The sequence below is a fragment of the Eubalaena glacialis genome, chromosome 9, assembly GCF_028564815.1.
Source record: "Eubalaena glacialis isolate mEubGla1 chromosome 9, mEubGla1.1.hap2.+ XY, whole genome shotgun sequence".
NCBI lineage: Eukaryota > Metazoa > Chordata > Mammalia > Artiodactyla > Balaenidae > Eubalaena > Eubalaena glacialis.
The window spans coordinates 117,227,017-117,248,879 of NC_083724.1; the positions used below are offsets into that span (position 1 = coordinate 117,227,017).

Consider the following 21,863-nt stretch of genomic DNA (forward strand, 5'->3'; position numbering starts at 1 on the left):
TTTCATTCAAAATAAAATATTAGCAAATAGGATCCATCCGTGTATCAAAAAGACTAAGGCACTGTAACGAAATAGTTTTATTCCAGAATGCAAGGATGTTTCAGCAGCAGAAAATTGATCAACACAATTCATTACATCAACAAATTAAAGAAGAAAAATTATCATATAAATAGATATTAAATAGTCACCTGATAAAATTCAGCAGCCCTTCCTAGTACAACCCCATAATCCGTTATCCAAAATGTGGGTAAGTGTGGTGGTCTAGTGTCAGCCAGGGCTCCAGAGTTGGCTCTGCATTGGTTAACTGTTTGACCGGGAACCAGCTACTTAACATCTCAGACCTCCTACTTGCCCTTATTTTAGAGAATTGAAAGGATGATACAAGATAGGTGAAGTTCTTGGTCAAGAGTAAGCTCTCCTTGAACAGCCGCCCCTGGAATGGGGCTGGTGGTGAAGTGGCGGTGCTCTTGGCCGTGGTCCCCGGGGTCTTTCCCACATCTGTCATTTGAAGATTCTTTACCCAAGAAAAATCTTGATCGTATTTCACTCACCTCTAAAGAAGATTCCCCAATATTATTGAAAAGTTGGCATTAGATGCCTGTACTATCTTTGTGACCTAAATTACAGCATCTCACCTGAAAATCTGAGCTGGAAAGAACCTCAGAATATTCTAACATGGGCCAAGAGAGGGAATGTGACTTTCGCAAGTGAAGACTGAAACCCAGACCACCAGACACGTTGGTCAGCCTCTTTCTAGATGGCAAGGCTCCTACCCTCAGGGGCCTGGGATCCACCCCGGCGGTTTCTGGCAGTTTCCTCAGGCCAGACCATCTCTGTGTCCTAAACCCAGGAGTCTCTCCTCTCTGGGCCACTTCTTCCTGCTCTGGGGAAAAAGATGGAAGCAAGCTTAGCCCACCCAAGCCCCTTCTGACCCCATGTTCTGACTTTGACCTTCACTGCCCCCCTGCTTCCCCACCTTTCTACTCGGCAACCGGAAGGGGTTTGGGGATGCTCTTGTGCACAGAGGCTCTGAAAACCTACTCACATCGCCAACCTGCTGTGTGCTCTCCGACAGGATGGGAGTGGTGAGCAGCAAAAGGCAGGTCAAGGAGAAGGGGAAGGGCAGATGGAGCCCCGTGAAGGCCAGCACCCAGGGCAAAGAGGCCCCACCACTGCCGCCCCTGGTGAGTGACTGCTGTGCGCAGCTGGAGGGGGTGGGAGAGGGGCACACGGAGCCCCCCCGCGCGGCTCGGGAGCTGCTGCTGGTCTCCAGCCAGCACCAGCGCCATCTCTAGACAACGCAGGGCACCAACAAGTAGGCCCCTCCCACTGCCACCCCGGCCCACGTCGCAGTGGTGGCATAGTACCAAGCTTAGCAGCCAGATTGCCGAGCTTAAATCGATGAGCGGTGTGCTTCCAGGTAGGTTACTTAACTCCTCTGTGCCTCAGTGTCTGCATCTGTAAAATGGGTACAGTAAGAATGCCTTTCTGATGGGGACGTGACCATATGCAGGTGTGCAAGGCACAGGACCGGGCCTAGGGGGCTCCCGGTAATTCTTAGCCAGTTTTCAATGCACACGGGCAGCCTTGAAGAGGAAAGGATATCAAAAATGTCAACTTGAAGAAAGGGTGGGGTGAGGGGAGGTCTGGGGCATTTAGCAACATCTGCTGCCCCCACCCCCTGCCCAGAAGCTCCTGATGGTCCTTGTCCCCTTCATGGCACTGCTGCTGGCATTCCAAGCAGCTTGCCGTCCTGGGATAAGGCAGCCTAGGACTGGAGGGGCCCTCTCCTCTGCAGCAGGCCCTCAAGTTCTCATGGAGCCTGTCATGCAGTTCTGGTCTGTTCACGAAGCGGTTGGCACCCTTTGACGGTAGCATTCCCAAAGAGGCACTTTTAGATAATGATGTTCGTGTCTCCCCCGCCCAGCCACCTACCCCCTTTTGGTTTGGGGCAGTTGGGAGTCATGCCTGGGTCCCCCAACCCTCACCAGCACATTCGACTGGCCATTGCTTTATTCTGACAGTGACCTGATGGGGGAGGAGAGGGGGGATTGCCAATCCTGTTTCCTAGAGAAATCTTGTCTATCCGTGTCCCAATTTAGTGCAGGGCTTGGCAGGTAGCAATGAAATGTTTGTTGAATGAATGAATGATCGACTGGGTAAACGCCGACTTCGACTGTGTTCGTTATATGTTAATAAGTAGTAGAGCCTGGAAGGTTTTAAACTTTTTTAAAAGTCACATCATATCTATTAATTTTGGAAAAAAATTATAAATACTCATTATTCCACTGCCCAATGATACCTGGAGTTAGCACTTCAGAGCTCCCGCCTCCAGACCCCTTTTCTGTGGGTTATTTATATTACATGTTTAGATTGTCAATGGAACCACGCTATACATGCCATTTTGCAACATGCTACTTCAAAATTGTGTTCAATAAATATGGAATACAAAAAGAATATTTGGGGACTTCCCTGGCGGCCCCAGTGGTTAAGACTCCATGCTCCCAGTGCAGGGGCCACGGGTTTGATCCCTGGTGGGGGAATCCCACATGCTGCGTGGCCAAAAAAAAAAAAAATTTGTAACACATATGTCAAGTTGAAAAAAGAGCAAAATGAAGAGCCCCGTCATCTTCAGAAGTAGAAGGTGACCGGTTGAGACTGTCTGCTGTCCCCAGTCTATCCTCGTCACCCCAGGCCCCACTATCCTGAGGGTGTTTATCATTCCTTAGCTTCGCTTTTTTGGTGTGATCACATATGTATGTGTTTCTAAACACTCTTCAGTTTGATTTTACCCGTTGTGAACTTTAAATCATTTGAATCAGACAGCACGTATTCGTCCAAGGCGTGGGTTTTGGATATCCATTACGTTTGTGGGTTTTACCCACGTGGATGCCTGGGGCTGTAGCCACGAACTCGCCCCAGGTTTCGTTGCATGACTCGCTTCAGTTTGTCTATCTTTGGTCAAAGGGTGACCAAACTTCAACGATTTTTATTTTTTTAATTTTTTTTCTGGGAGCATTCCAGTACAAAGGTTTCTCTACAGGGTACATACCTGGGAATACATCTGTTGAGTTTGAGGGAAATACGCTTTTAAAATAATATCCCTTGAGAGCAAATACTCTTTTGCAATTTCGTCTTTTAAAGAAGAACCAGGATTTTAACCCAGGTGATACGGCTTCCCCTCACAGTTCCACAGCTGCCTCTTACAAAGTTGGGGCATCCCCACGTACCCCTCCTCCAGCCGCGTGTGTGGTTGGGCAGGTGGTCCCGGCTTGTGGGAGGTGGCACTGGCACCTGGGGCTTGAGGCAGCATGTGTAGAATTTACCTGTGCAGCCTCCTGGGCCAGCAGAGAGGCTCCCTCAGACCCTCCAGCTGGCACCCAGCAGTCTCACCCCTCCTGCCCTGCCCAGGCCTTGGGGCCGTGACCTAACACAGAGCGCGTGCATTTCCACTCTAGGTCGTGTTTAACCACCTGGCTCCCCCCGCTCCTGGCACCACGCACCCGGACCAAGGTAAGAAGGGGCTGCTTCGGCAGCTGAGGCTCCCCTGGCCACATCCTCCGGGCCCCGGCTTCGTGCAGTTGGAACAGGGGCCGAGGTGGGAGCGGCTTCCTGGGGAAGACGGGCCCTTGAGGGTCGGAGAGGAGAAGGCCTGGGGGGAGGCTGAGTGAGGTGCCCTAGGCTTCACCTGCCCTTGGGGGGTGTCTCTCGAGGAGCCAAGCACCAGCTCATTTAGTGTACCTGAGCCTGGGTGGGCTTTTTTTTTTTAAAGACTTTACAAACTACGAATGAGCACCAAAAGAGTTACAGCAAATACAAACAGCATCGTCAAACCCAGGCTTTCAAAAATTCTAGCTCCCAACCTCCAAGGGCGAAGGCCGATGGCTCTGCGTCCGAGCCCTTGCTCTGTTCCATATGGAGTTTCCCATATCTAGTTTCCCAGCCCGCTTTCAAAGGCCCCCTGCCGGCCTTCTAACCACCCTCGATCTCCACTTCCACTCTGATGGGCCAGACTGTGGAGGTGACATAATGAATGACCTCGGCCCTCTGGGGTCGGGGGTTGAGGCCTGGGCAGGGGGCTCACAGGATGGGGCTTCCGGGAGAGCTCTGGCCCAGCATCCTCATAACACACCTGCATCCAGCACCGGGAGGCCTCAGGCATTAGAGCACTCGCACGACTGCACTGAACAAACAAGCCAGAGCCCGGCTCTGCCCCAGGACTGCGGAGGATGCAAAACTAATTACGATGGGGCCCCTCCGCCAAGGAGCTCAGAGTCTGTCAGTCAAGAGCTGGAACCCCGTTAGTGGCCTCGCCTGGTGCCTGGTGTTTCTTATCCTGCTGAGGATCACGGTTAATTACCGTTAGGGGGGATCCTTACTTCCTGCCGGGGGCTTCGCATCTCCAGGAAGGAAGCCCAGGAGAAGGAAGTAAAACCAACTGCCTTTGGCACGAGAACTTGAATCTCAGAACCGGAGGAGGCCTGTGTCATCTATTCCAGCCCCCCTTACCGCCGAGGGGAGGTGAACAGCCACACTTTGGTGACAAAGCTGAGTCATCTACTTCTGGGGACGCTAAGTGGTCTCCAGGTGACCTTTTCCGGGGCGGGGGGTCTTGGCTCCCCATTGCTGTGCAGAAAAGCAGTGGTCATTGGGAAGACGCTAAGCCAAGCTCCGGAGCCCGCTCCGTTCCAGGGACCAGCAGCTCGTCTGGGCACTGTGACAGGGCCCTGGGTACCGTTACAGGTCCAAGTTACAGCTGCTACGTTCCGAGACCACTACTCCCCTTGGAACAGAGGCAGGGAGGGCAGGGGGAGAAGGGGAAGAGAGGGGAGGGTCATGGCCTCCGAAGTGATAAGGGATGGTTCACAGACGTGGGTCTGCGGCCCTCAGGTCCACACAGCCGATCTCCCTAGATCTTCGGGATTTTTCCAGCCCCTACCATTGCTCTAGCAGCCCAAGCAGTGACCATCTCTTCCCTGTTCACCCTAGAGGAACACTTCGTGGTGGCCCTGTATGACTACAAAGCCGTGAACGACCGGGACCTGCAGATGATGAAGGGAGAGAAGCTGCAGATCCTGAAGGAGTAAGTGTCCCGGACACCGTCCCTGTGACTGCAGGACCCCACCCCCGCCCACCTACCTTTCCCCCCACACGCTGCCCTGCATGGCTGCCTCCAGAATATCTTCTCCAGTGCCCTGCCCCTCAGCCCAGCCCAGTCACTCGGTAGTAGGGGTTCGTATTCACTACCTCCTGCTCTGCTGTCAAAATCCTACTCTTCCTTCAAAACCCACCTTTAACGTCACCTCCTCCATGAAGCCCTCCTGATGCCCACAACGCTTGCCTGGCTGCTCCATCACAGCTCTGGGCTGGAGTCTGTTGGGTCCAGATTTGTCTCCCTTGCCAGACAAGATCTCGCGTGAGACCCTACCCGTGAATTCAGCTTTAGTTTATCCAGGGTTTCTTCTCAGAAACTGCTCTAAAGCTACTCTCTCGCACGTTGGGGTTGTCCTGTGGAGCCTGAGGGCTCCTTTATTTCTTGATGTTCTGTGATGAAGTGTGAAGGCCCTGACCTTTTGACCATCTGTGGGCTCCGGTTGGTCCTCTCCTCCGCAGCCCTCCTTGTTTCTGTCTTTCTCGTCCAGTCCAAACTCACTCCCCAAACCCTAAACGTGTCCCATTAATCGAGAGGAAGGCGGCTCACCAGAGGACTGGGGCCCTCTTGGTGGATCAGGCTATGGAGACAAACCTCCCCTGGAGGCTGCGTTGTTCCCTTTCCTTCCCTGGACCAGGAGCATCTTGGGCCCATCGGATGCTGGCGAGTTGGAATGACCTGGACACCCCGCATCACTGAGCCACTGGCCCCGGTTCCCTCCCTCTGCCCGACCACCTGCCTGTCGAATCCTCTGCCTCCCAGGGGTGAGATGCTGTGAGCTGTGAGCTGCCCAGAGAGGCCCGTGGGAGCCGCTACCTGTTTTGTTTTTCTTTCCCACCTAGGGCTGGAGACTGGTGGTTGGCCAAGTCTCTCATCACAGGAAGAGAAGGCTACGTGCCCAGCAACTTTGTGACCCGAATAGAGACCCTGGAAGTGGAAAAGTAGGTGGACAGACGGCCCCTCAGAGCGGAGGCGTGTGCTGGCTGCTTCTAGTCTGTGCAGGGCAGAGCCAGAAAGTAGCTAAAGAGCAGAGCAGGGTGTGAACCCGGCACGGAGGGGGCAGGAGAGGGGTGGGGACTTGGTGCCGCTGGGAAAGGCTTGTCTAATGTCCCAGCAACGTTTAAATCTCTGTGTGACACTGAGGGTGTCACTCAGGGAGCCCATCTCACCCTTCCCATCTGTGAAATGGGAGCTGCCCATTTCCTGGCTAACCTGATAGAGACGACCCCATGTCCCACCCCCTTGATCAGCCACGCTCCTCCCCTGCCTCCAGGGCAGGACTCAGGGCTTGCACCTCGGGGGACTCACAGGATGGGGGCCTTAGGGGACAGCTCCGCCCCAGCATCCTCATAACCCACCTGCACACGGCACCAGCCAGGGCCTCGAGCATTAGTGCCCTGAGCAAACAGAGCCAGAGCCCCAGCTCTGCCCAGGACCGGGGAGGATGCAAAACCCATTATGACGTGACCCCTGCCCTGAAGGAGCTCAGAGTCTGTCAAACTCACGAGCTGGCACAGGTCTGCCGCCTCGCCTAGTGTTCCCATCCAGCGATGCTCACCCTCCGGAGGGCTCCTTGCCCAGCACGCCCGGCCCTGTGCCTGTCCCTGGACCAGCGTGAGGCCGGGGCACATCCACCCTGACCAGCCTGTGCTCAAGGGGCACTAGAGACCCGACCCCAAGGAGGGTGGGCTGTGAGGGAAGGTGTCAGGTGCATTCTCCCAGAGCAAAATTAACAAAGGGCACCAAATACTGCTCTCCTTTCATTTCAAGAAAACACCAAGTCCATCGCTGACAGCAGGGAAAGGGACCGAGGGGCATTTCCTGTATCAAAATGTGAGGGGCTCAGCTCAGGGTTCAGTTGGCAACAGGAACACATTTTATCTCTGGAGGGAAGGGACTTGGGTGACAATATCCCCGGGAGTGTGACCACTCTCTGAGGTCTGTCTGCCTTTGTGCTTTTCTTTTCCAGGTGGTTCTTTAGATCAATTTGCCGGAGAGATGCCGAGAGGCAGCTTCTGGCTCCAATCAATAAGGTCGGCTCCTTTCTTATTAGAGAGAGCGAAACCAGCAAAGGTAAGCCTGGGCCTCCGCTGCCCTCCCTGTGCAGCCCGGGAGCCCCACCTGCGGCCTTGCTTCTGGGAGTTGGGAGGGGGCCAGTGTGTGGGGTGCTAGGCAGGAGAACCTGGCAGCGTCCGCCCCGGGGGGTCCCTCCCACATCAGGCCAGCCAGGACAGCCCACGGGTATCCGGTAACTGAGCGTGAGGCTGTACACATGGACAGTTCTCGCAGGGCCCCGCTGGAAACGTGCCCAGCACGAGAGCGGCTCCCATCTCGGGCTGGTCTCGCACTGCCTCAGTCAGCAGGGGTGCTGAGGCTGGCGGGGGCGGAAGAGGGGGTGTGACCCAGGGCCACGTCTGGAATCAAAGGATTTGGGAGCTGAAAGAATCCTTAGAGATAATCTCAGCTAAAGGCTGTGACTCAGACACTTCCAGGAGCCTGTGAGGTATAAGTTTGTGATATACAAGGAGGGGGCAGTGATCACTGAGATCTGGGGGACTCATAGATTCAAACCCACTGACCGAGCAGAACGTTTCTGCCACCACCCTCAGGCCACTGGGTTTTCTCTTTCTCTGTCTTTAGTTTTCTCTCTGTCTTTCCTCCTCAAAGTTCTTTCTGCTATAAAGTATAAAACACATCTAAAAATTGCATAAATTATAAATGAGTGCATAATTATAAACATAGAGTCATGCTAAGTAAATACCTCTGTAACCACAAGAGCGAGAACATTCCAGACACCCAGAGCCCCTCTCCCTGCCCCACAGGTGCCCCTTTCTGATTCACCTCCCCACCCACCAGAGAAGCCACCACTGTCCTGACTTGGATGGAAATCCTTCCTTATCTTTCTTTATAGTTTTACCACCCATGTTTTGTCTGTTTTTCACCTTTATACAAATGGAATCATACTATTTTAGTTTTTGTGTGTGTCCTATTCCTTTCACTCAACACTGTAAGATTCTGTATTCGTTTGCCAGGCCTTCTGAAGCAAAGTACCAGGAACTGGGGGACTTAAACAACAGAAATGTGTTTTCCCACAGTTCTGGAGGCTAGAAATCTGAGATCAAGGTGTCCTCACATGGTTGTCCCTGTGTGTGTGTCTGTGTCCTCATGCCCTCTTCTTATAAGGACACCAGTCATATTGGATCAGGGCCCACCCCAATGACCTCATTTTAATGTAATCACCTCTTTAAAGACCCTATTTCCAAAGACAGTCACATTCTGATGTACTGGAGGTTAGGACTTCAACACAGGAATTAGTGGGGAGAGGGGGGACACAATTCAGCCCATGACAGACTCACTCGTGTTGTTGAGGATAGCAACAGTCTGTTCACTTTGACTGCTATACGGAATCTACTATATGAATATTCCATAAGTTATTGCTATTTCTCCACGCTAACGTTGGTGGACTTGGGGTTGTTTCCAGTTTGGGGCTGTTATGAACGTGCTGCTATGAACCTTGCTACATATGCTTCCTGGTACACGTTTGCCACTAATCTTCCATCTTTGAGATACTGGGCCAATACCCCCATTTGAAAGATGAGAAAACTGACTCCCTGAGGGAAGAAGTGACTCATTCAAGACCAACAGTGAACAAGCGTCAGGGCCCAGATCATCTGAGGGGCACCGAAAATCTTCAGAAGCTCTAAAACGTGTCAAACTGGCCTAACCTGGGTGGATGGAGGGGAGTTTCCCAAACAGGGTGAAGAAAGCCTTTGTTATCAGGACACTGCACAGAGGGACCTGTTACAGGAGAGGAGGTGGCAGCAGCGACATCGGAGGTGAAGGGGAGAGAGGGTGGCTGGACTGTAAGCCTGGCCCCCTGTGTTGGGGCAAAGAGAATGGACAGGGCTTTCCTGGTGGGAGCACCACCCCTTCCCTGCCCTCTGGCTTACCCCTCAGCTCCATCCATGGCTTGAGAACTGCAGTGAGTGGAAACACTAAAGCAGCAAAAGCTGGACAAAGAGAGCTGCTTACAACCCACTGGTGGCTCAGGGGAGCTCCCGCAGCTCACTGACCCTCAAAGGGTCAGAGCCAGGTTGGGGAGGTGGATGGATGCAATGGTGCGTTGGGGTGCTCTGTGCAGAATTTCCTGAGATGCACCCATGGATGCATTAAATTATATACACATACATATTAGGATATTGCCACTACTCCATGTGAATAGCAGTGCACCTATGTCCAAGAAACAATATGGGAATCATTAGAGATGACATAAGTGTTTTGTTGGCTGTAGAATATTTCAAACGCATACGGAAGTAAAGCGAACAGTATAATGGAGCCCCTGTACCCAACACCCAGCTTCAACAATAATCAACCCAGCTAATCTCGTTTTGTGTATATCGCCACCCACCACTCTTACTTTGAAGCAAATCCCAGACATCACGTCATTTCACCCGGAAATGATGTTTTAATTGTTGCCTATTGCTAAGGGGCCCCCTGGAGGGAAAGGGCGTCCCCAACCTCAGTGTGAAGGAGGAAGGGGTCTCTAAGGGCGGCGGGTGTCTCCTCCTGCCCTTGCCCCCCTCCCCAGCTAGTCCAGGCTGGGATTGGCCAGATGGAGCTGAGGCTTCAGGACCCCACGCACACGTACACATCCCCGCATACACATGCCCACACTCCACCGAACTCCAAAGCCCCTGGAGGCCACAGACAGAGGATGGGAGATGGCGAAGGAACACTGCCCCCAGAAGCCAGGGAGCGAGTTCTAGCCCCGAGAGGCCTCCAGGACATCCCTTAGCTTCTCAAGCTTCATTTAATTGGTATCTGTGTGAGGACTGACTCGTTTCCCAGTTCCAGGGCAGGTGGTCCTTACGGTGTTAAGAAATCTCGATCTCTGGGAGCCCAGCCTTGCCTATGCCCAGCGCAGCCCACACGCAGCATGGAGACAGGACAAGGGGATCCAGATTTTGTGAACCGCAAGGATTGAAGTCCCCTTTAAGAGGAAGGAATGCCAGATTGTAAAAAGATATTCGGGACAGGCCCTAGGAGAAGCCCACACAAGAGAGAGGCCCTAAATCAGAGCTTCCGCGGCACTGCTGGAGGAGAGCCCGGTCTCCTTGGCTGATCTCGAGGATTCGCAAGCAGAGTGCAGCGGAGGGAATGGGGAGAACAGCTCCTTTCCTCACTAGGGTGACGCGCGGATGAATGGACTCACTAGAGCCACTCGCTGGTTCCTGAGATACCGGGGCGCGTTGCACCCACCCGGGGCGAAGTCGGGGCCACAGTTTGCCGCGTGCGGGCTGGGCTGGGGTCGGGCGCGTGGGGCGGGCTGTGGCGGAGGCAGGGCGCGCCGCGGGGCGCAAGGCTTCTCCGCATCCTTTTGCAGGTGGGCAGTAAGAGACGCGCAATGGCCAAGGGTTAGGGGAGAAGGGATTTGAGATGGGCTGATGGGGGAGGAAAGACGCCTGAAGACAAACACCGCAGAGCAAAATCAAGCGCCCACACCCAGAACAAGAGGTGTCCAAGCCTGACACCTGGCGGGGAAGGGTGGTACTGCTCGCGGTAGGCGCGCCCTTAGGAAGGGCACGGGAGCCGCCAAGCCTGCCGCTGGCCAGCGGAGGGCCCTGGGGCAAAGCGCCATCCCCCTTCTGGGCCTCAGCTTCCTCATCTTCCAAATAAGAGTGGAGGAGTGTGGTGCCCAGAGAGCTGGACAGAGGCGCTTTGTAAAAAACATCAAGTTCGTGGAATGTTTTTCAGCTGAAAACTCTTGCCACCTAAATTGCTCTTAACGCTTGGCATCTGCTACATTAACGTAGAAGACAGAATACCTAGATGTGTGTATGGATTTGAACAGAACCCCTGGGGAGTGTCTTATTATGTTCTCCCCCATGGACAGGAGTGCTTGGGGTTGTAATTTGCTATTGCATGTGGGGTAGGGTCAGCCTTTCAGCTGGAATGAATGAATGAATGAATGAGTCAATCTCTTAGTCCCTCCAACAATTCTATATTTCTCAATATCCCATGGCAAAGGGTCCCCAAGCCCCAGGGCCCAAGTTGGGGGACAGCCTGATTGCTAAGATAACATCCTGCCTGCTCCAGAGTTCTGGGATTCCCTGGCTGAGTTTTTGGAGATTTGGGGAGGAACGTCAAGGATAGAGTCAGATGGAGCTGAGAGGAAAGGCTTCCAGGAGGGTGGGGGGTGAGATGAAGGAAAAGGTAACTTTTGATGGAAGTGGTCAAAATGGAGAGCAGAATTCGGGGAACATTTTTCCAGGGTATTGAAATGAAGCCCAAATCCCAGTCCTGGTTTTCCTTCTTTATGCCTTACTTCTCATGTACGTGTCTTTATTAACCCTCCAGGTGCCTTTTCTCTATCTGTGAAGGATGTGACCACCCAGGGGGAGGTGATCAAACACTATAAGATCCGCTCCCTGGATGAAGGCGGCTATTACATCTCCCCCCGAAACACCTTCCCCACCCTGCAGGCTTTGGTGCAGCACTATTCTAGTAAGAGGGGGCATCTGATGAGGGGGCATGGGGGGCTTGTACCAGAGGAGCCCTTGTATCTCTCTATCACTAAGATCTCAGGATGGTGTGAATTATTGGTGCCATCTTGGTGGAGGGGTGGAGGATTATCCCAAGGCTGGACCTAAGGAGTTGACAACTGTCAACATAATGATTCACATTCTGTGTCCCTAATCCCCTCTACTGGCTGTGACCACTTGGAGAGTAACAAGTATTTTCAGTCTTAGAGACAGCAAGACAATGATAGCATTCCTTGCTTAATGCAAAACGAATGCAGAGAGCTGTGTGTGTGTGGTGTGTGCACGAGGGGTAGGGGTGGGGTAGGGCGGGCAATAGGGGGCAGGGACACAGCTGGGAGTGATATGGCTCCCATGAGAATGAGACCAGTCTGGCTCCAGCCCCACTTCTTCTTTCCTAATGCAGAGAAAGGGGATGGTTTGTGCCAGAGGCTGACCCAACCCTGTGTGAGCCTGGCTCTCCAGAACCCCTGGGCCCAGGATGAATGGGAAATCCCCCGGCAGTCTCTCAAGCTGCTCAGGAAACTTGGGTCTGGGCAGTTTGGTGAAGTCTGGATGGGTGAGTATGTGTCACGCCAGGAGCCGCTCTCTCCCTGTCCTGCGTCCTGAAGCACAGAAGTCTCGGGATTTGCACAGGGCATCATGCTTCCCATAAAGGCTTATGAGGGGGAAGGGACTGCGGCTATATACCCATTTTACAGATGAGGTAATGGAGGCATAGAACACTAAAGTGACTTGCCCTCAGCTGTTCCGCACATGATGGTGAAGCAGGAGTAGAATCCAACTCTCCCACCCCCTCAGCCCAGTCCCTCCTTCGTTCTTTGCTGCCCAGAGCTGCCTTTGCCATTGATTTGTGTGTGACCTGGAACTCCTTGCTAACTCATAGAGTGGCAACAGCACGTTAACCGTGGTGAGCGGTGAACCAGGGGCCCCAAGACTCTGGTAACAGACCAAAGCCACCACTTGCAGCTGTGAGACTAGCCAGTCCCTTAACTTCTGGACCCCTGTGGCCTCACCTTCAATTACAGTTGATGGTCGCTCCTCTCCTCAGTATGGGCACTCTCAGAACACAAGGTGCTTTATTTTAGACCTGGAAAGGTCCGTGTCTCTGGGCATGATTTCACAGTGGGATCCTGCTGCCCCCCCTCCGAATCCTCTGGCACCCAGGACTGATGCCTGAGGCACCCCTGGCAGGAGCTCCACCTGGATTGTTGCAAGTCTGAGTCATGACTTGCCTTCTCCCTTCAGTGTGGATGGGGACCTCATGGTGGGGGTGGGTGTGTGCAGGTGCCGGCGCTGTAAGGGAAACATCACAGGGCGCAGAAAGGGGGAAAGAGTCCCCAGGCCCCCTCTGCGTTCTCTATGCTTTTATCGTGGGCTGTAATGCTCCCTGCCACGCTGAAGATATCAAGTGGTAGAAGAGACTCATTACGTAGGGGTAGGAGGCAGGCTACTTGAAGGACAAGAGATGCACCCCAGACCCGGGTGTAGGGGCAAGGAGGTGAAATGGCCCCCCTCCCAGGCCGGGTAAGTTCCTCCACTGCCTGGGGCTCCCGTCTGGCGGGGGAGGCTGGGACAAGCTGGCATCCCGCAAGGTAAGCAGGCACATCCATCTCTCTCAGGAGCTGTCATTCCAGCCCAGGACCACTTCCGGGGGCAGGGCGGGGGGGGTGCTGTGGCCTCAGTGCCCCATCTATAGAGCAGGGATGGCTCCTGGAAGCTTAGGTCGATTTTGGTTAAGGGATCACCTCCCATAGCCTCTGGGTCTTCTGAATGTCGTCTTCATTCTCCGTCCCTGGGGCTCAGGTTATTACAAAAACAACATCAAGGTGGCCATCAAGACCTTGAAGGAGGGAACCATGTCTCCGGAGGCCTTCCTGGGTGAGGCCAACCTGATGAAAACTCTCCGGCATGAGAGGCTGGTCCGTCTCTACGCCGTGGTCACCAAGGAGCCCATCTACATCGTGACCGAGTACATGGCCAGAGGTGGTGCCCTGCCCGGGACTGCATCCTTCAGTCAGAGGCAGGGAGGCTTGAGGGTGGGAGTCCAGGCTTGGGGGGCCGAGGAGGCTGAGGCTGATCTGCTGCCGTGGGTTTGCCTGGCCAGGAGACCTCCGCAGGAGATCACTGAGCCATGGGCTGGATCAGTTAGCCAACATCTTTCAGATCTAGGGTGTTCCATGTGCGTGGGGGGCGGAGGGAAGGATGGTGAGAACATGACGGATAAGTGGTCCTTACAGAGCGGTGTCCTCGGTGCAGGAGCCCTTGAACCAGCATTTTTGGAGTGCGCCTTTTGTGCCTGGCACTGCTTGATGCCCCCTGGGGAGGACAGAGCGAGGCAAAGTCCAGAGAACAGTAGGCTGGGTGTCCAGAGACGGTTCTAGTTCAGGGAACGTTTTACAACCCTATGAGCATTTTACAACATGGATGAAAAGAGAGGTTGGGCGAGACGGCCTCTGAGGTCCATGGTGTGGCCACGCTCTCCCGGGGCAGGGGGCTCCTTCTCACCCCTCCTGTGGCCCTGACCACACGCTGATTCTGGTCAGATCCTAACATGCTGTGCTAATACAGTTCCTTAAAGGTCGTCATGAAGGGGGCCCACCTGGCTCCCCTGCTCACCTCTCAGCCACCCCTCTGGTGAGCATCCCCCGACTTTTAGATGCCATAGAGCAGCTGCGTTTGTTCCCTGCACCAACCCAGGAGACAGGTCTCTCCATTCGGGTGCTTTCTTGTGCCCTTGGCCCTCGGAGGAAGAATCTCTGCCAACAGACGGCGAAGGGGGCAAGAAGATGCTTTGGAATGTTGTGCCGGGAATGAGCAGGTTCTGCTCCGGTTCCCTGGCTGCATGACCCTGAACTTGGCTGAGACCTAACATCCTCCGAGCAGCTGGTAGCAGATCAGCACCTCCTGGGTGCTGTGAGGACTGAGATGGGAGTTTCTGTAGAGCAGAGGCACCTGTAGCTGTGGGTGGGTTTGTTCTCTGGGCACAAGAGATCCAACAGAGTGCCACCCACTTCCTGCCGCAGGTGGGGAGCAGCCCATACCCTGAGAGGCCGGCCCAGCCAGGGTTGGTTGGGTCACTCTGCACAAGTGCAGCTGCAACTTCTCTTTCCTCAGGCTGCTTGCTGGATTTCCTGAAGACGGATGAAGGTAACCGATTGTCCCTCCCAAGGCTGATCGACATGTCGGCCCAGGTTTGTGAGAACCGAGTGCAGCGGGCCAGGCCCCCAGACCCTCTCCTCCGTCCCCATGGCTTAACAAGTTCAACTATTTAGAGGTTGTGTCCATTAGATTTAGGCTGGGCTGTGAAGGACAGAGAGCCCAAAGTCATCATGGCTTAAACGTGTAAACACCAGAGGTGGGCAGTCTGGGGTGGGCAGCGGGGCCACTCCTCAGAGTCACAGGGACCCAGGTTTCTTCCACCCTCCAGGTCTTAGCAGGTCATCTTCCCACCCAGGGAGGCTGCTCACACTTTAGCATCTTGTTTTCCTCAGCCAGCAAGAAGAAGTGAGGGGCAGTGGGCGGGGAAGCCCACCTCCTTCCCTTTACAGACCCGTCCCCAAAGTCACCCACTACCCTTGCTCTCCCAGCCCCCTGGCCACCAGTCTCCAGCCAACACCTACTGCAAGGGAGCTTGGGAAATGTAGTCTTTATCCTGGGCAGCCGTGAAGGAGCGAGGTGGGTTCTATTGCTAAGGACGAGAGGGAGGAAAGGATGGTGTGGGAGACCCAGAGAGTTCCCACGAATTCCATGTCACACGGTAGGCCCATGTTTTGTGGTGACCTCGCCTGTCTGCAGATGGTGCCCGCAAATGCCTTCTGTAGACTCAGACGGCATGAGGTAGAGAGCAAAAGGAAGAGGAGGGATCTTTCCTCCCCGGGGATTTTAGCTGAGGGTTCTACCCGGCAGCAAAGCACATCTGGTGGCTCCAAGTGTGCATCTGTTAAAACTGGAACTCAGCAGAAAAGCTCCGGTCTGTGGTCAGCCCGTGAGACACATAAACGCACACACACACATCCTGCTGCAGAGAGGCACCCTCCCGCGTCCCACACCAGCCCCTCCCCTCCTCCTCTACCGTTATCTGCTGTTAATATCAGGGCAGGAACTGAGGTCACCACCCCTTTTTTCCACCGAGGTGAGCGCAGGCTGGGTCCAACAGGCTGCTGAGGTGGTCTCGGAAAATTAACGCTGGTAACCGGTTTCAAACCACAGCGCAGGGAGCAGCCTGCCCACTCTTTTTTCCCCCCATTCTTTTCCTTCTCTCTCTCTCTCCGCGGTCTCTTAGTCAATCCTCTGGGTGACCCAGAGGCAAAAGATGTGAAAAGCCACCTGAGTTTATAAGTAGGTGTGGTCAAGAATCTGAAGGTTAGGAAACCAGAAAATCAGAACCTTCCAGGTGAGCAGCTTCTAAACCACATTCTGATCATGCTAACACCTCACTGCGTGCACACACACACACACACACACACACACACACACACACGCCCACACTCAGCGCCTTCTGGGCGCTCCTTTTCCTGCTCTAAGGCATGAAATGCCAAGCTCCCCTCCAACCACAAGCCCATGTGCCCCACTTTGCAGCCACACGGCAGCTCCCCCGTGTCCTGTCACATCTGGGAGCCTTTGCCCAGACTGTCCCCTCTGCCCAGGATGCCTTTGACTCTCTTCTCAGCTGGCAGAATCCTAATCAACGTTCACGACCCAGGTCAAGGTCACTTCTATTCAATTTTTCTGGACAAGAAAGTGCAGAGAGCACCTTGGTCATGTGTTCCCCTAGCATCGTGCCTGGTGGATGCTTCTTGAAAGCAGATCTGGGTCCTGCTAGACCTTTTTTTTTTTTTTTAATTTCTCATACCGCTCATATAGTACATATATACATGAATACAATACAGTACTTATTTGTTAATGGGATGAATACTGCTAAATGCTGTCCAGATATAAGATATTTGGTATTCAGCTTTATAGCCCTCACAGTACCATACCAACACGTGTGTGTGATGGAATGATTTAGCGAAGGAATAAATATGAAAATATAATATAATATATAAATGAATGAATAAATGAATAAACCAGCACAATGGAAGCCTAAGGAGGAGTGGGACCAATTCCAGTGCTGGCTTTGAGGAGGTAGATTGGCTTTCTATTCTCTGCCTCAGTTTCTTCATCCATCCACTGGGAGTGCAGTGAATAAACCCTGAATTAGTTTCTTTGGCTAAACGGCTCCTCCTGGCCCGATGCTGGTGATCTGGGACAGAAACAACTCTCTTCTTTCACTGCCTCTGTTCCGTCAGGATCCTGCTGGGTTAGGTCCTCCGCCGGGTCTCACCTAATGCTCACTCCAACCCTGGGGCCCTGGAGACCCATCCCCTCACGTTCCATGCCAGGGCAGTGACACCCCCTCCCCCAAGGAGCCTAAGCAATGATTCCAATCCAGGGCTCCCTGCTCCAGGAACAGTGCTTGCAACTTGCTGAGGAAATGAAACCCTCTCCCCAGCCTCCTGCCTTCCCCTCCTCTCACGCCCCTTCCTTTTCTTCTCCTTCCCTCTCAAGAGACCTTCCTTTTCTCCTGCCTGCCTTCTGCCACCTTCCTCCCCTGCAGACCCTTGGAAGGAGAGGAGAGGTGGGTGAGCGGGGCGGGGCCCCTGGCTCTGATGCAGAGGGTGGCCGGAGTCCTTCTTCTGCCCGAGGGAGGCTGGCCTTCACCGTGGGGCCCATTCCCTCAGATTGCAGAAGGAATGGCGTATATCGAGCAGATGAATTCAATCCACCGGGACCTGAGGGCGGCCAACATCCTGGTGTCTGAGACCTTGTGCTGCAAAATCGGTGACTTTGGCTTGGCCCGCATCATCGACAATGAATACACTGCCCAAGAGGGTGAGCCGAGCCTCCCAACTCCCCAAGTCCCTTTGGACTTCGTGTCATGCAGTTCTGGCCTTGCCCCCAGCTAGTCCAGCGTTTCCCTAAAGTGTTCTGTAGAGCACAGGTGCCTCAGGAGGAGTGGCTCTGTGAGGGAGTAAGTTTGGAGACACTGCCCAGTCCATCCAGCCCTCCCTTGGAGACTCCCAGCCCACAGCAGCATATTAAAGGCACTGAGAAGTCCTGCAGCTAAGGAACAGTGTACTTGTGCCTCACCTCGGGTCTCCCAAACTAATTGGAATCCCAAATGCTTTTTCCATGTAACTTCTGTGAACCTCCCACAGAACCAGGGGTTCACAGAACACACTTTGGAAAACACTGCTCTAAAGTATGAGCAGCAAAACCTAATACCTGAATTGGGGTCTCCACAGGCACTCTGCTTTACTTTGTAAAACTTTGGCAAAAATCCTCTTCACGAGAGGATTTGAAAGGATCACAATACATTTCATCAAGCAAGTTAGTGAGCATAATTAGCTCAGCATATTAGTCAGTTGATGCGGGAGAAGGATTGACATGCCTCGTTCCCTGAGGGAACTTCAGGGGATAAAGCCAGGCAAGGTGCAGGTGATCAAGGGCAGGGCCATGCGGTCTGTTCTGGACGCCAGCCAGGGCTGCAGCCATCCGCTGGGCTTCACAGGCAGCAGGATTTGAATTCCTTCCTCACTGTGACCCTAGGAGGTATATGAGTCATGTGTCACCATTTCCATTTTGCAGGAAAGGATTAAGGCAGGGACAAGTTAAATGACTTTCCCAAGCCATGGGTTCCTGATAGTAAACAAGACTCACGGGAGGTGGAAAAGGACTCTCCCATCCCAGATGGAAACACGTGCTGGTTGCCCAATGAAGCCCACTGGGCAAAGACCCAAAGCGGGTGACAGGGGTGGTATTTGTCCTTTCATGCTGCGGACCCCCAGGGTCTGCACACTCCTGGTCACGTGTCCTAGGGGTCTGAGTGACTCCCTGGATACATCTCTGCCTGGCACAGCTGCGCTAACTCCGCCAGGCAGGACAGGGTGTAGGGGAGGAAGTGCAGGGAGTTGGGGGGCGTGCAGGGGCAGTCGGTCACGGCCTCACAAAGCTGCTCTTGGCTTTCTCACAGGGGCCAAGTTCCCCATCAAGTGGACCGCCCCAGAGGCCATCCACTTCGGGGTGTTCACCATCAAAGCAGACGTGTGGTCGTTTGGAATCCTCCTGATGGAAATCATCACTTACGGCCGTGTGCCCTACCCAGGTAGGCGGCTGCATCCTGCAGCGACCTTGCTGCTCAGGGCTGTCCTGAGATGACTGTGATGGCAGATGTCCCATCCTCAGTGCCTGGGGTTGCCCACCTGCATGTCAGAATGGAGCCCAATGGTTGAAACAGAAACCCAAGTGTGCCACTCTGGGGGCGGGGCTTCCACCCCCTTCCTCAACGTTGCTCTTGGCAACAGAGCTGTGTCCCCTTCATCCAGCAGAGGTCAGTGAGTCCCCAAACCTGGAATTCAGTTAAGGTCGGGGTCTGAACTCAGGTTTCCTCCAACTAGTTTGCCCTCAACTGAGGGCAGGTGGCCCCTCCCTTGGTCTTGCACCTTGGGTACAAAGCCCCATCTTGAGGGTCAACCCCCAGCCCCCCAGCCTCAGGCCCGAAGGGCTGGGGCCTCTTAGCAGCCTCTGGGAGGGGCTGGGGCCTGTTCACCAAGTACCTGCGCAGTGGGTGATGCTTGCCTGTGCCGCGCAGTCACAGGTAAGCGAGGTAGGGTCCCATCCAGGAGGAACTGTCCCGCACTGAGATAATCTACAGCCTCGTTTCCAGCTGTTCTCCAAGCAATGGAAAGTAATGGTGGGATGCGTAAAGGTGGCACCAGCCGGGCTGCGAGGGCGGAGATGGCGGTCCGTGCCTGGCGGGCCCCTGCCGCCCTTCAACCGCGTCCCCTCCTCCTCCAGGGATGAGCAACCCCGAGGTCATCCGCAACCTGGAGCGCGGCTACCGCATGCCGCGCCCAGATTCGTGCCCACCCGAGCTGTACAGCAGCGTCATTGCCGAGTGCTGGCGCAGCCGGCCCGAGGAGCGGCCCACCTTTGAGTTCCTGCAGTCGGTGCTCGAGGACTTCCACACGGCCACCGAGGGCCAGTACGAGCTGCAGCCCTAGGCCCGTGTGCAACTGACGAGGACTCTTCACCCGACGGCTTCCTCAGCCCCAGATGGGCTGGAAAGGCAGGGAGGGGTCAGCACGCCCATTTCTCGGATGAGCAAACTAGAGGTAGAGCGGCCTGGCAGGTGGGTCACGGCTTGGACTCCGGATCCAATCTCAGCACAAACCTTCTCCGGCTGTGTGCCCCTGGGCGAGTTACTTAGCCTCTCTGTGCCTCCGCCTTCTCATTGGCACAACGGGGAAGAACCACAGTTGTATCTACCTCGTATGTTCTTCACGAGGATGACCCGCTAAGGTGTTCAGAATAGTGCCTGGCACACTCGTAAGTGTTTGTCATCATGTCATATAAGGCTTCCTGTGCTGGCACCAAAAGCCAGGAGTCTACCGCAGGTGACCTGAGTCCCGCGGGCTCCCACCTGACCTATACTGCGCTCCAGCACTTTGGGACTTTTCCGTAATAAAGTCACGAGATCTCACCTTTCCCGTGTCGTTCCTGGTGACAAGCCTGGACATCGCATACATGACCTTCGTGGTTGCATGAGTGGTGCCGCTAGGGGCTCGCGGACGGCCCTGGGTGAAAGTCAAGCCCCCAGCCCCCCAGGACAAGGGCGCAGACCCGACAGTCACTGCCTTTTAGGGCAGCTTGAGTAGGACCAGCAGGTGGCGCTCTCACCTCAGAAATCCTCGGCCTCCAGGTCTGAGTCGGGGTCGCGGGTGGGAGGGCCGTTGCTCTGCAAAGCGCCAGAGCTGACAGTGCGCGCACCGGGGAGGCGAAGCAGCCCTGGGCTCCGGTGGTGCCCGGACCAGCCGCCTAAACTGATGAGGCGGGGATGGTAACACCAAGGAAGGTTCCAGGTTCCTCACTGTTCATGGAGGCTCCCCATGTGTCATGTTTTTGTTTTGTTTATAACAGATTTTCCTCTTTTGAGCTGTTAGGTTTACAGAAAAATAAATGAAAAGTGTAGAGAATCCCCATTTACCCCTCACCCCGCCCCCACCGCCAATTTCCCCTGTTATTAACACCTTGCAGTAGTGGCAGTACATTTGTTACAGCTGATGAGCTAACACTGACGCATTATTATTAACTGCAGTCCGTGGTTTACGCTGGGATCCACTCTTTGCCTTGTATTTTGTGGGTTTGGACGGATGTATAATCCCATGTCGTCACACTACCATACGGAATATTTTCATCGCCATCCTCTGCGCTCCACCTATTCTTTCCTCTCTCCCTCCCCCTGAACCTCTGGCCAACAACTTGCCATGTTGCGACTCCTCTGATCATGTGACAGTCAAGGAGGTGGGAATATTACCGGAGAAAGAAACCAGCAACAGAGAGCGCACGCGGTGTTTCCATGGTCACACAGCTCATTAGTAGCAGGATAGGGTTGTGGCCCCAAGCAGGGCAGCTGGATTGCGGCAGCAGAGAATGGGGGACGCTGGGCCGGGAGAGCCTCACGGAGCGGCTGCCGAGCAAGCAAAGGAGGACAGACATCTGCATAGTATTGCTGTTTCCAGAGTGTGTTCCCAAACAGCCCCGGGAGGGATGGAGAGGCGGGCAGGGGGTCACCATTATTATGCCCAAACGAGGAAACCGGCAGAGACTCCACACATCAGGCCTGTCCAGAGGCTCTTAGCTGGCCAGTGCTGGACCCTGGATCTGAACCCGCTCTTTGCCCCCAGCCCCTATTCATGGCTGTGGAGGTAGTATTCTCCCAGCCACAAGCTGTCCGTGTGAGGGTATTGGAAAGGGGCCCAGGCCTGAGAGAGTGGAGCCTATGACCGCTGCCCCCCAACCAGAGCTCTGGTAAGGAGTACGCCCAGCCTCGGACCCCTCATGGATTTTGTGCTTCCCCTTCTCCCTCCCTCCCCAGAGCCAGGGCATTTGCAGTGCTATTGTGAAATGAGTAACAGCAAGACCTTTGAGATCGGATACACCTGGGTTCAAATTCAAGCACTTCCTCTCCCGGGTGTGTGAACTCAGACGCTTTGCTTGACTTCCCTGAGTCTCGGTTTCTTCATCTGGAAAATGGGCACACTAATAACTCCTATGTTATAGGCTTGTTTTGAGGTTTAGACAAAATAGAACACATGGGATGTTTATCCCAGTGCCTGTCTTATGGTAAA

At 54.3% G+C, this 21,863-nt stretch overlaps 1 protein-coding gene across 1 annotated transcript; it reads left to right on the forward strand.

Moving 5' to 3' along the window:
* The first annotated feature begins 1,076 nt into the window (after positions 1 to 1,076).
* On the forward strand, positions 1,077 to 19,736 carry BLK (BLK proto-oncogene, Src family tyrosine kinase). Its single transcript, XM_061199476.1, has 12 exons — positions 1,077 to 1,184; positions 3,459 to 3,513; positions 4,990 to 5,083; positions 5,995 to 6,093; positions 7,122 to 7,225; positions 11,510 to 11,656; positions 12,098 to 12,250; positions 13,498 to 13,677; positions 14,809 to 14,885; positions 17,415 to 17,565; positions 18,707 to 18,838; positions 19,531 to 19,736. Exons 1-12 carry the CDS (start codon positions 1,077 to 1,079, stop codon positions 19,734 to 19,736), a joined length of 1,506 nt encoding a protein of 501 aa, XP_061055459.1.
* The last annotated feature ends 2,127 nt before the right edge of the window (positions 19,737 to 21,863 follow it).